Source organism: Pseudophryne corroboree, chromosome 1 (genome assembly GCF_028390025.1).
Source record: "Pseudophryne corroboree isolate aPseCor3 chromosome 1, aPseCor3.hap2, whole genome shotgun sequence".
NCBI classification, from domain to species: Eukaryota; Metazoa; Chordata; class Amphibia; order Anura; family Myobatrachidae; genus Pseudophryne; species Pseudophryne corroboree.
Genome location: NC_086444.1, coordinates 955323920 through 955338872, shown reverse-complemented (window position 1 = coordinate 955338872; position 14953 = coordinate 955323920). Strand labels below are relative to the sequence as shown.

At 43.7% G+C, this 14953-nt stretch overlaps 1 protein-coding gene across 4 annotated transcripts in view; it reads right to left on the bottom strand.

Moving 5' to 3' along the window:
* Window positions 1–14953, bottom strand: part of MARCHF1 (membrane associated ring-CH-type finger 1) — a 508234-nt gene that overhangs the window by 259283 nt on the left and 233998 nt on the right. For 3 of the 4 annotated variants that reach the window (XM_063920437.1, XM_063920435.1, XM_063920436.1), the window contains 2 exons: window positions 1815–1891; window positions 863–1579 (listed from right to left, as the gene is read on the bottom strand). In XM_063920437.1, coding sequence (XP_063776507.1) covers window positions 863–1579; window positions 1815–1891 — 794 coding nt within the window. The remainder of the gene's footprint in view (window positions 1–862; window positions 1580–1814; window positions 1892–14953) is intronic. The other variant, XM_063920438.1, reaches the window with a different exon arrangement.

Here is a 14953-nt window from a genome sequence, read left to right as displayed (position 1 = left end):
TATTATAGAGACTGGAAAGACTTTAGAGTCATAACAAACCTGCATATAACAGTGGCATCACAGTGTGCACCAGTTGTTACCGTGGTTGTACATACACAGTAGAGTTATATAGCTTCATGTAGAAGTATGTCTGCCAATTTACACGAAAGTATAACAGAAAAATGCATCTTAAACAGGATTGAATCGAATCACCCTGTTTGGGGCAGCAACTAGAAATGGTGCTACTCATCTTTTAATCAAGAAAATAAACATTTCTATTACTGCAGTGTATGATAGCACATATTGATTGTAATCAAATAATTAATAATTAAGCATAGTATGGTAGTGATTATTAATTTTGTTTATATGTCTGTGTTGTCACCACCCTTCTCTGCAAATCCCATGTACTGAGACTTGCAGCTATTATACAGTACCTCAGTGTATATTATATAGTCATATTAAATTACACTTTTACCTTTTTTCTGCTGAAATAAATGACTTGCTTTCAGGAAAAACAGTGCTTTCCTAATTTGGTGGCAGTTAAAATGATATTCTGAAAGTGTCTAGTTATCCCCAATCTACCAATGTCACATTTGGTTTAAATATATATCATTGCATTCTTATCTTCACGTTAGTGATAATAACTTTTTCCGAATATAATATTTGTGTTTGTCTAATTTTTTCTCTCTACTATAACACTTTTATACATTGTAGTTTAGGTTTAAATACCAGTTACAGCTGTAAAAGTCCTGTTAAACTGGGAATGTACTATGTGCCCATTATGTGCCTGTCAAAAGAGACAGAAGTTTCTTTTGAACATTTAAAATAGAAAAGCAAATTAAAAACAAGTCATCCGACTAAACTACTACAGCACATAACTGACCTGCAGTCTTCTGCTTCATCACTCCACTCATCATTGTTAATAGGTGAAGCAGTACTGTCATATGGGCCGGCAGGGACTGGTGCCAAAGTCTCTGCACCAGCACCTTCCTCCCTTATTTTTGTCTTGACTACTTTGTCTTTTCTAGAGAGACATTGACACTTGTCAGTATCCATGCAGCAAGGCTTTACTTTTCTCTTTGCTCTTCTGTTAGGATATCGCTTTGTTTCAATAGGTGATCCAGATGAGGAGGTGCTAGATTCTTTGACCCTTGACAGTTTTCTCCTTCTATGGTAAGAAGTAGAGTTGGCAAAACTGCTGAAAGGCTGTTGATGACCTTTTTGCTCATATGAGTCTTTAGAAGTTATTGGAACCATTTCAATTACATTACAATCTGAGGAACCATCATAGTTGTGTTGTGGTATATCCCTTACTCTTCCTTTTTTAATTGGTTTCACTTTTGCATGTTTTTTAAGTCTCATGGCCCATTGTCTCTCATCCGATGAGGAGTCTGGGTCAGTTGCATCTACTTTCTGTGTTTCATCATTAGGTTTCATGTTACTTTGCTTTAACGTTTGAGCACAGGTGGTACAACTTGCTCTTTTACGTCTAAACTTTCTCTTGATTTGTTTCTTACCAGTCTCCCTACTAGATGGTGCAATTGGTATGAGAGGTGTAGTATGGACAAGGTCATCTTCTGAAACATCAAGTAAGGCAGTTCTAAAAATAAAAAATCCATGGACAAAGGAAAAAGATGGAAAAGAAAAGCAATGAAAGAGAAATGAAAAACAATACTAAAGGCAAAGACAACATCAAATAATAACATGATGTGATGAGAAAATATAAGCAGATGTTAAATAAATAAAAAAATAAAACAGGAAATAATAATAATCTTATAATTTAGGTTTACCATGTAGTTAGTTACTTTCTTTTTTATATACCATACTCTACATACCTACATATATCCTGAGTTGATGGACATACTGACGTTTGTGAGTGGCTTCTTGGAGCAGTGCCTGTTGGACTGCTTGCCTAAAAAGAAAGATGACATATTATAGTGCTAAGCAAATATTTAACATATTATGTTTGGCTGTTTACAACTGCGATGCACTATTAACCACAGTGATTCCCAAAGCTGGCCATCAGCAAGTCATTACTGTGCATGTTTTCCAGGTCTCCTGGAAAACCATAAACCAAATAACTGATATTTTAATATGTGTTTGTCAATGAATAATACATCTGTGTTCCAGATGCTGTATATTTCAGATGTTTTAAACACTTATTAATCATATGCAAAAACAGTTATATTAGTTAATTTGTAATAGTAATCAACCAGGAGTGGGCTAATAGAGGTAGTGGTCCAGGTGCAACCTCCATGTACTCCCCACCAACCTACACACTCTAACTGGTGCATGTGTTGAGTAGACTGGCACTGTGCTAAAGTCTACTGCTTTAGGACAATGGAGCCTATGCAAAGTGATTTGTGTGGTGCTTGCGGACAGTTAGTTATTATCTACAGTATGACAGTGGCTTTCAAACTGGGGTGCCTCCCGACACTTGCAGCGGTGCCTTGGATTGGTGGTCCAGGGCCAATTCAAATTATTTATGGTCAATGTAAAAGGCAAAAACAGTGCTGATGGCTGCCAATCATAAAATATGTACACAAACAGAAGCAAATCTTGTCTCTCACCACACAAATTAACTTAAGGAAGCCATATAAACATAATTCACTTAATTTAATATTTCTCTCTAAATTTCTCAATCAGAAACTTTAGGCCTAGGGGTGACGAGAAAAAAGATACGATGCTCTAGGGCGCCGTGATTCAAAAACATTTGGTAACTAGTGATCTATGTGTACACCCTGCACCAATAGATGATTAATAACTGTCCTTTGGCGCCTACAGCCTGCACCAATTATACATATACCCATGTGTACAATATTATGTATTGTAGTATGCTATTATATATTTTTTTTCATCTAACTAATAGTTTTTTAAAGAAATGTCTTTATCCTTTGTGTTACATGGCTAGGAACACAGCAAAGTGACATATAGAGGGGACATTGGCCATGGTGCTGCTTTATTTCTTTTAATAGTTATCAAACCACTTAGTTGCTGCAGCTTTCCCCACCCTGTGCTGAGCCTGTTGTGGTACTTTTTAGGTTGCTCACATTCCATTCCAAGTACAATATCAGTAATTTCATCAGGTAGCACCTGCACAAATTTGTCCTTGTTTATATTTATCTAGTCCAAAACTGTAAGAAAAACACTATTTTGGGCACTAATACAGTAGTATGGAATTAACACTATATTTAAAAAGTATGTTATCCTATATAAACCAATAGATGCAGCAACCTTATGTAAGCATGTAGTCACAAGATTCCCTAAGAAAAACAATTAATATATGAATTAGGCACTGTACCTATGAAAACAATCAGGTAGTACTGGCATGGTAGACAGAATCAATCAAGACATGGTAACATAAAAATAAAAGGACTGACAATAATGATGACATCATATAAGAATATAGAATATACTGTATAAATATAAAAATTAACACAGCTGCATGTGTTTACAAATGGAAGTCCAGAATTTACATGGGAAGTCCCGATTTACCAGCTCAATTGTCCAGTGTTTGTACATACAGGTGATCCCTTGATGAGGTTCAGTAAGTGAGAGTCGACAGTGTAGTTCCAATAAAATGAGCCATCTGTAAGGAAGAATCTTCCAGTGTGTGCACAGAGGGATGGATTAACAATGGGGCTGATGGCGCTGCAGCTCCAGGCCCACCCTACAAAATAGGCCCACAAAACATACAGCTGTCTTTGCTGCTGTAAACAGGAAAAATATTTTTCCTGCTACTGCAGCCTTTATCTTCCTAGGGACCGCCCCTCCGGCATCAACAGCACTTCCCCACCCACCCGCCCGCAGCTCTGGTCGGTGACGCATGCAGGGGATCTGATGGAACAATTTTTTTCTCTGTTTGCTGACCAGATCATAGCTCCACGGCATTAGGCCACACCCTTTCACTGAATTTTGCTCGCAATTTGCTTGCCTGTTGGGAGGGGAGGTCCCGCTGGCAGCCCTCTAATGGCAGGAAGGGAGAAGAAGCTTTATCACCTTCCTTTCTACCCAGCAAGAGCTCTAACAGCAGGACAGGAAATCAGTCGTGCAGTGAGTACTGCAAAGGAACTGTGGCTCTGCACTTACATCCTCCACATTTAGGAGCTAATTCAGTAAGGATAGCATGCTGACAGGCGCCCACTCCCCTGCAACAAGCAGAAATTGCGATCGCCTCGCAATTTCTGCTCGTCAGCAGAAACTAAAGTTGACTCCTGCCAGCACAGCTTAGCTGTGGCCGCAGGAGTCCCGGCGCGATCTTACCTGCCGCAGCCGTGCCACCATTCACGCGGCACTGCCCACCATTCGGGATGCCCCATCCCCGCAACGTTTCGTTTCCTCCCTGGAAATGGAGCGTTGCCACCCCCTCCCGACACGCAACCACCTCTGCTTGATTGACAGGCAGAGGCAAACGCATTTTCTGCGGACGCATGCACAGTACGGCCCACTGCGCATGTGCCCGCGGCACCACCGCAAAGATTCTGGTTGAATCGCGATTTGCGATCCAACCTGAATTAGCCCCTTAATGCAGGCAGTCTGACAACGGGTAAGATAGAACTTCAGTGACTAGGTGGGAGGTTTGTGCACCCACACCATTGCCATACACTTGCTGTATTCTGCTACCACAACTGGACGGGATGCAGTTAAAATGCCGGCTGTCAGAATCGCCGTGTCCAGGATACCAACGTCAAAATCCCGGCAGCCAGAATCCCGGTGCAACAGGTTATTCCCACTCATGGGTGTTTACGCACCCATTGAGTGCGAATAGATCCCATGGCGAGCACAGCAAACCACCATTTTCGCATCGTGGTGAGTGCAGTGAGCCCTTCAAGGGGACTCTTAGCACTCACCCCGCTACCGGAATTCTGGCGGCAGGGATGCCGCTGTTGGTATATTGACAGCCGGCATCCCGTCCACTGGGATTAAGTATCACACCCCAACTAGACAGTGTTACAAAGGGTTATTTTTTATTTGTGGAATTAATTTACCTATTTTGATAAATAAGTGTTCACAATAAACATTTTAAACCTGTAAGCTTGCGGATATTGCACTAATATAGAAATTACATTGGGACATAGAATATCACTGTATTCAGGGCCGGCTCCAGGCCTACTAGCACCCCGAGTGAGAAAATTTTGAAGCGCCCCCCTCCCCTCCCCCATGTGCGCGCTCCTGGAAATGTGGGCGTGGCCTCACAACTTCATATTATCAAACTATAAATAAATATCTTCTCACACCCCCACTGCACACATAATTAGCAACCTTACATATAACAGCCACAGTAGTGTTCCTTACACATAATGTCTCCAGTATAGTGCCAGATACACATAATGACCCTAGTAGTGCAGTGCCAGATAGACATGACATGCCCCCCAGCAGTGCCAGATAAGCATGATATTCCCACTGCAGTGCCAGATAGACACAATATGCCGCCCAGAAGTGCCAGATACACATGATATGCCCAGCAACAGGGCCAGATACACATGATATGCCCCCCAGCAGTGCCAGATACACATGATATGCCCCCCAGCAGTGCCAGATACACATGATATGCCCCACAGCAGTGCATGATACACATGATATGCCCCACAGCAGTGCATGATACACATGATATGCCCGCAGATACACATTTCCCTACAGTGCCAGATACATATATGCCCCACAGTGCCAGATACATATATGCCCCACAGTGCTAGATATATATATGCCCCCAGTGCCAGATACACATGTCCCCACACAGTGCCAGATATTCCCACAGTGCCAGATACACATGTCCCCACAGTGCCAGATATGCCCCCAATGCCAGATACACATGTCCTCACACAGTGCTAGATATGCCCCTAATGCCAGATACACATGATATCCCCCCCAAGTGGTGCTCACCGCGCTGCTCTTGTTCTTAAGGGTGGGTAGGCAGCTGATGCTGCTCTTAAGTTGAGGCCGGGGAGGCTGCTGCTGTTATAAAGTTGAGGGCGGGAAGGAGAGCGCACTGTGCGCCTATGCTGTCCCTCAGTTTCTGGCGGCCGTGGCGGTGTCTAGCTCCAGCTGGACGCCGGTCCGCGAGCCAATCAAAGCTTATGGTCCAGCAGCCAATCAGGAGACTCAGCTGCTAGACCGCGAGCTCTGATTGGCTCACGGGCCAGCGCCGGTTAGTGGGGAGGGGGTTTACTTATGGCTGTGGGATGTGATTCAGTGCATGTCTTTGCTTGGAGGCGGACGCTGCTGCTATATGAACGGCTCCAGGCTCCAATATGGTGGTGAGAGCTAGTGGCGCCCATAAAGTGTGGCGCCCTGTTCGGCCGCTTTTTTGGAACATGCCTGGAACTGGCCCTGACTGTATTTTTATACACTGAATGTGTTCAAGATACTTGCATTTGGAATGCCGACCCCAGAATCCCAACAGCTGCCAGAATACCTACGCAGGAATCCCTAAAGGGTCAGGAGACCGATGCCGGAATCCCGACAGCCGGCATTCTGACCGTAAGTAGAGCGGACAGGCTAGGGCCATGGGGATAGGTGTAGGTGCCACCCGGGGTGGGGGGTTAGGGTCATGGTAAGAGGTGCAGGGGTGTAAGGTTATGGTTAGGCTGTGGAAAGGGAGGGTTATGGTTAGGGGGTAGGAGGGAACAGTCTTACCTCCCCCTATCGTGATTTACACTTTTAGGATTCTGAACACCGGCATCCCATCAGCCATAATATCATACTGAATCCTTCTATACAACACATATACTGTTTTATTGCAGATATTGGCATTTGCACCAAATTTAGGCACTATCCACTATCTCTGATCTTATCATTTTACTAAGTGGCCAGATATTAACCACTAGTGGGTGTAATTCCAAGTTGATCGCAACAGGACATTTTTAGCAGTTGGGCAAAACCATGTGCACTGCAGGGGAGGCAGATATAACATGTGTAGAGAGAGTTAGATTTGGGTGTGGTGTGTTCAATCTGCAATCTAAATTGCAGTGTAAAAATAAAGCAGCCAGTATTTACCCTGCAAAAAAACAAAATAACCCACCCAAATCTAACTCTCTCTGCAAATGTTATATCTGCCCCCCTGCAGTGCACATGGTTTTGCCCAATTGCTAAAAAATGTCCTGCTGCGATCAACTTGGAATTACCCCCAGTGTCTGATGCTATAGTACACTGATTCCACATAAATCTATCTACACACACCCCTCATAACATAACAATGCAGCTAAGGAGCGCAGAACACCACCCTCTTACTTCTATTATTTAAAACCACACAGTCCTGACTCTGAACCTCTGAGGTTACTATACCACAAATGGTAAGCACCAACTTAAATAGAGCTATTGGTCACAAGACGCTACCTAACCTGAATGTGACCACACAGACTGATCCCTCCTAGCAGACCTTGGTCAAGCGGCCACACTCTGTTTAGAACAGCCCTATCATTTGAACAGTTTCACACTGTTTCTGCAAGTTTTGGTCCCCATACATCAACGGCTGCGATTCCCCACTCCGCCGGCACTGCTGTACTGCCGATCGGTGATCTATCGAGAAATCGGGGAAATGACACATATTAAAATAATACCTGATTGCTGATCCTGACTGTTTTTCAATTGGGATCAGGGACCATAGAGCTCTCTCTCTCTCTCTCTCTCTCTCTCTATATATATATATAAAATATGCCCGGCATTCCTCCTGAACAAATAATCATCTTTTTGGCTATTAGTTGAGAAGTGGTTTTGGGTATATATTAGTGATGAGCGGGTTCGGTTCCTCGGAAACCGAACCCCCCCGAACTTCACCCATTTTACACGGGTCCGAGGCATACTCGGATTCTCCCGTATGGCTCGGTTAACCCGAGCGCGCCCGAACGTCATCATCCCGCGGTCGGATTCTCGCAAGATTCATATTCTATATAAGGAGCCGCGCGTCGCCGCCATTTTCACTCGTGCATTGGAAATGTTAGGTAGAGGACGTGGCTGGCGTCCTCTCCGTTTATTAATGTTGCTGCAAATATTTGTGCTTATTGTTTAATTGTGGGGACTGGGGAGCAGCTGTATTATATAGGAGGAGTACAGTGCAGAGTTTGGCTGATCAGTGACCACCAGCTTTATCCTTTCGCTGCCTGAAAAACGCTCCATATCTGTGCTCAGTGTGCTGCATAAATCTGTGCTCACACTGCTTTATTGTGGGGACCAGCAGTATTATATAGGAGGAGTACAGTGCAGAGTTTTGCTGACAATGACCACCAGTATATATAGCAGTACGGTACGGAAGGCCATTGCTCTACCTAACTCTGTGTCGTCAAGTATACTATCCATCTAGATTCTATACCTGTGGTGCATTTTAGTTTTGCAGTTTGCTGACAGTGACCACCAGTATATATAGCAGTACGGTACGGAAGGCCATTGCTCTACCTAACTCTGTGTTGTCAAGTATACTATCCATCTAGATTCTATACCTGTGGTGCATTTTAGTTTTGCAGTTTGCTGACAGTGACCACCAGTATATATAACAGTACGGTACAGAAGGCCACTGCTCTACCTACCTCTGTGTCGTCAAGCATACTATCCATCTAGATTCTATGCCTGTGGTGCATTTTAGTTTTGCAGTTTGCTGACAGTGACCACCAGTATATATAGCAGTACGGTACGGAAGGCCACTGCTCTACCTACCTCTGTGTCGTCAAGTATACTATCCATCTAGATTCTATACCTGTGGTGCATTTTAGTTTTGCAGTTTGCTGACAGTGACCACCAGTATATATAACAGTACGGTACAGAAGGCCACTGCTCTACCTACCTCTGTGTCGTCAAGCATACTATCCATCTAGATTCTATGCCTGTGGTGCATTTTAGTTTTGCAGTTTGCTGACAGTGACCACCAGTATATATAGCAGTACTGTACGGAAGGCCACTGCTCTACCTACCTCTGTGTCGTCAAGTATACTATCCATCTAGATTCTATACCTGTGGTGCATTTTAGTTTTGCAGTTTGCTGACAGTGACCACCAGTATAAATAGCAGTACGGGTCGGAAGGCCACTGCTCTACCTACCTCTGTGTCGTCAAGTATACTATCCATCTAGATTCTATACCTGTGGTGCATTTTAGTTTTGCAGTTTGCTGACAGTGACCACCAGTATATATAGCAGTACGGTACAGAAGGCCACTGCACTACCTACCTCTGTGTCGTCAAGTATACTATCCATCTAGATTCTATACATGTGGTGCATTTTAGTTTTGCAGTTTGCTGACAGTGACCACCAGTATATATAGCAGTACGGTACGGAAGGCCACTGCTCTACCTACCTCTGTGTCGTCAAGTATACTATCCATCTAGATTCTATACCTGTGGTGCATTTTAGTTTTGCAGTTTGCTGACAGTCACCACCAGTATATATAACAGTACGGTACAGAAGGCCACTGCTCTACCTACCTCTGTGTCGTCAAGCATACTATCCATCTAGATTCTATGCCTGTGGTGCATTTTAGTTTTGCAGTTTGCTGACAGTGACCACCAGTATATATAGCAGTACGGTACGGAAGGCCACTGCTCTACCTACCTCTGTGTCGTCAAGTATACTATCCATCTAGATTCTATACCGGTGGTGCATTTTAGTTTTGCAGTTTGCTGACAGTGACCACCAGTATATATAGCAGTATGGTACGGAAGGCCACTGCTCTACCTACCTCTGTGTCGTCAAGTATACTATCCATCTAGATTCTATGCCTGTGGTGCATTTTAGTTTTGCAGTTTGCTGACAGTGACCACCAGTATATATAGCAGTACGGTACGGAAGGCCACTGCTCTACCTACCTCTGTGTCGTCAAGTATACTATCCATCTAGATTCTATACCTGTGGTGTATTTTAGTTTCGCAGTATGCTGACAGTGACCACCAGTATAAATAGCAGTACGGTACGGAAGGCCACTGCTCTACCTACCTCTGTGTCGTCAAGTATACTATCCATCTAGATTCTATACCGGTGGTGCATTTTAGTTTTGCAGTTTGCTGACAGTGACCACCAGTATATATAGCAGTACGGTACGGAAGGCCACTGCTCTACCTACCTCTGTGTCGTCAAGTATACTATCCATCTAGATTCTATGCCTGTGGTGCATTTTAGTTTTGCAGTTTGCTGACAGTGACCACCAGTATATATAGCAGTACGGTACGGAAGGCCACTGCTCTACCTACCTCTGTGTCGTCAAGTATACTATCCATCTAGATTCTATACCTGTGGTGCATTTTAGTTTTGCAGTTTGCTGACAGTGACCACCAGTATATATAGCAGTACGGTACGGAAGGCCACTGCTCTACCTACCTCTGTGTCGTCAAGTATACTATCCATCTAGATTCTATACCTGTGGTGCATTTTGGTTTTGCAGGTTGCTGACAGTGTCCACCAGTATATAAAGCAGTACGGTACGGAAGGCCACTGCTCTACCTACCTCTGTGTCATCAAGTATGCTATCCATCTAGATTCTATACCTGTGGTGCATTTTAGTTTTGCAGTTTGCTGACAGTGACCACCAATATATATAGCAGTACGGTACGGAAGGCCACTGCTCTACCTACCTCTGTGTCGTCAAGTATACTATCCATCTAGATTCTATACCGGTGGTGCATTTTAGTTTTGCAGTTTGCTGACAGTGACCACCAGTATATATAGCAGTATGGTACGGAAGGCCACTGCTCTACCTACCTCTGTGTCATCAAGTATACTATCCATCTAGATTCTATACCTGTGGTGCATTTTAGTTTTGCAGTTTGCTGACAGTGACCACCAGTATATATAGCAGTACGGTACGGAAGGCCATTGCTCTACCTAACTCTGTGTTGTCAAGTATACTATCCATCTAGATTCTATACCTGTGGTGCATTTTAGTTTTGCAGTTTGCTGACAGTGACCACCAGTATATATAACAGTACGGTACAGAAGGCCACTGCTCTACCTACCTCTGTGTCGTCAAGCATACTATCCATCTAGATTCTATGCCTGTGGTGCATTTTAGTTTTGCAGTTTGCTGACAGTGACCACCAGTATATATAGCAGTACGGTACGGAAGGCCACTGCTCTACCTACCTCTGTGTCATCAAGTATACTATCCATCTAGATTCTATACCTGTGGTGCATTTTAGTTTTGCAGTTTGCTGACAGTGACCACCAGTATATATAACAGTACGGTACAGAAGGCCACTGCTCTACCTACCTCTGTGTCGTCAAGCATACTATCCATCTAGATTCTATGCCTGTGGTGCATTTTAGTTTTGCAGTTTGCTGACAGTGACCACCAGTATATATAGCAGTACGGTACGGAAGGCCACTGCTCTACCTACCTCTGTGTCGTCAAGTATACTATCCATCTAGATTCTATACCTGTGGTGCATTTTAGTTTTGCAGTTTGCTGACAGTGACCACCAGTATAAATAGCAGTACGGGTCGGAAGGCCACTGCTCTACCTACCTCTGTGTCGTCAAGTATACTATCCATCTAGATTCTATACATGTGGTGCATTTTAGTTTTGCAGTTTGCTGACAGTGACCACCAGTATATATAGCAGTACGGTACGGAAGGCCACTGCTCTACCTACCTCTGTGTCGTCAAGTATACTATCCATCTAGATTCTATACCTGTGGTGCATTTTAGTTTTGCAGTTTGCTGACAGTCACCACCAGTATATATAACAGTACGGTACAGAAGGCCACTGCTCTACCTACCTCTGTGTCGTCAAGCATACTATCCATCTAGATTCTATGCCTGTGGTGCATTTTAGTTTTGCAGTTTGCTGACAGTGACCACCAGTATATATAGCAGTACGGTACGGAAGGCCACTGCTCTACCTACCTCTGTGTCGTCAAGAATACTATCCATCTAGATTCTATACCGGTGGTGCATTTTAGTTTTGCAGTTTGCTGACAGTGACCACCAGTATATATAGCAGTATGGTACGGAAGGCCACTGCTCTACCTACCTCTGTGTCGTCAAGTATACTATCCATCTAGATTCTATGCCTGTGGTGCATTTTAGTTTTGCAGTTTGCTGACAGTGACCACCAGTATATATAGCAGTACGGTACGGAAGGCCACTGCTCTACCTACCTCTGTGTCGTCAAGTATACTATCCATCTAGATTCTATACCTGTGGTGTATTTTAGTTTTGCAGTATGCTGACAGTGACCACCAGTATAAATAGCAGTACGGTACGGAAGGCCACTGCTCTACCTACCTCTGTGTCGTCAAGTATACTATCCATCTAGATTCTATACCGGTGGTGCATTTTAGTTTTGCAGTTTGCTGACAGTGACCACCAGTATATATAGCAGTACGGTACGGAAGGCCACTGCTCTACCTACCTCTGTGTCGTCAAGTATACTATCCATCTAGATTCTATGCCTGTGGTGCATTTTAGTTTTGCAGTTTGCTGACAGTGACCACCAGTATATATAGCAGTATGGTACGGAAGGCCACTGCTCTACCTACCTCCGTGTCGTCAAGTATACTATCCATCTAGATTCTATACCTGTGGTGCATTTTAGTTTTGCAGTTTGCTGACAGTGACCACCAGTATATATAGCAGTACGGCACGGAAGGCCACTGCTCTACCTACCTCTGTGTCGTCAAGTATACTATCCATCTAGATTCTATACCTGTGGTGCATTTTGGTTTTGCAGGTTGCTGACAGTGTCCACCAGTATATAAAGCAGTACGGTACGGAAGGCCACTGCTCTACCTACCTCTGTGTCATCAAGTATACTATCCATCTAGATTCTATACCTGTGGTGCATTTTAGTTTTGCAGTTTGCTGACAGTGACCACCAATATATATAGCAGTACGGTACGGAAGGCCACTGCTCTACCTACCTCTGTGTCGTCAAGTATACTATCCATCTAGATTCTATACCGGTGGTGCATTTTAGTTTTGCAGTTTGCTGACAGTGACCACCAGTATATATAGCAGTATGGTACGGAAGGCCACTGCTCTACCTACCTCTGTGTCATCAAGTATACTATCCATCTAGATTCTATACCTGTGGTGCATTTTAGTTTTGCAGTTTGCTGACAGTGACCACCAGTATATATAGCAGTACGGTACGGAAGGCCACTGCTCTGCCTACCTCTGTGTCGTCAAGTATACTATCCATCTAGATTCTATACCTGTAGTGCATTTTAGTTTTGCAGTTTGCTGACAGTGACCACCAGTATATATGGCAGTACGGTACGGAAGGCCACTGCTCTACCTACCTCTGTGTCATCAAGTATACTATCCATCTAAATTCTATACCTGTGGTGCATTTTAGTTTTGCAGTTTGCTGACAGTGACCAACAGTATATATAGCAGTACGGTACGGAAGGCCACTGCTCTACCTACCTCTGTGTCGTCAAGTATACTATCCATCTAGATTCTATACCTGTGGTGCATTTTAGTTTTGCAGTTTGCTGACAGTGGCCACCAGTATATATAGCAGTACGGTATGGAAGGCCACTGCTCTACCTAACTCTGTGTCGTCAAGTATACTATCCATCTAGATTCTATACCTGTGGTGCATTTTGGTTTTGCAGGTTGCTGACAGTGTCCACCAGTATATATAGCAGTACGGTACGGAAGGCCACTGCTCTACCTACCTCTGTGTCGTCAAGTATACTATCCATCTAGATTCTATACCTGTGGTGCATTTTAGTTTTGCAGTTTGCTGACAGTGGCCACCAGTATATATAGCAGTACGGTATGGAAGGCCACTGCTCTACCTAACTCTGTGTCGTCAAGTATACTATCCATCTAGATTCTATACCTGTGATGCATTTTGGTTTTGCAGGTTGCTGACAGTGTCCACCAGTATATATAGCAGTACGGTACGGAAGGCCACTGCTCTACCTACCTCTGTGTCATCAAGTATACTATTCATTTAGATTCTATACCTGTGGTGCATTTTAGTTTTGCAGTTTGCTGACAGTGACCACCAGTATATATAGCAGTACGGTACGGAAAGCCACTGCTCTACCTACCTCTGTGTCATCAAGTATACTATCCATCTAGATTCTATACCTGTGGTGCATTTTAGTTTTGCAGTTTGCTGACAGTGACCACCAGTATATATAGCAGTACGGTACAGAAGGCCACTGCTCTACCTACCTCTGTGTCGTCAAGTATACTATCAATCTAGATTTTATACCTGTGGTGCATTTTAGTTTTGAAGTTTGCTGACAGTGACCACCAGTATAAATAGCAGTACGGTACGGAAGGCCACTGCTCTACCTACCTCTGTGTCGTCAAGTATACTATCCATCTAGATTCTATACCGGTGGTGCATTTTAGTTTTGCAGTTTGCTGATAGTGGCCACCAGTATATATAGCAGTACGGTATGGAAGGCCACTGCTCTACCTAACTCTGTGTCGTCAAGTATACTATCCATCTAGATTCTATACCTGTGGTGCATTTTAGTTTTGCAGTTTGCTGACAGTGACCACCAGTATATATAGCAGTATGGTACGGAAGGCCACTGCTCTACCTACCTCTGTGTCATCAAGTATACTATCCATCTAGATTCTATGCCTGTGGTGCATTTTAGTTTTGCAGTTTGCTGACAGTGACCACCAGTATATATAGCAGTACGGTACGGGAGGTCACTGCTCTACCTACCTCTGTGTCGTCAAGTATACTATCCATCTAGATTCTATACCTGTGGTGCATTTTAGTTTTGCAGTTTGCTGACAGTGACCACCAGTATAAATAGCAGTACGGTACGGAAGGCCACTGCTCTACCTACCTCTGTGTCGTCAAGTATACTATTCATCTAGATTCTATACCTGTGGTGCATTTTAGTTTTGCAGTTTGCTGACAGTGACCAACAGTATATATAGCAGTACGGGTCTGAAGGCCACTGCTCTACCTACCTCTGTGTCGTCAAGTATACTATCCATCTAGATTCTATACCTGTGGTGCATTTTAGTTTTGCAGTTTGCTGACAGTGACCACCAGTATATATAGCAGTACGG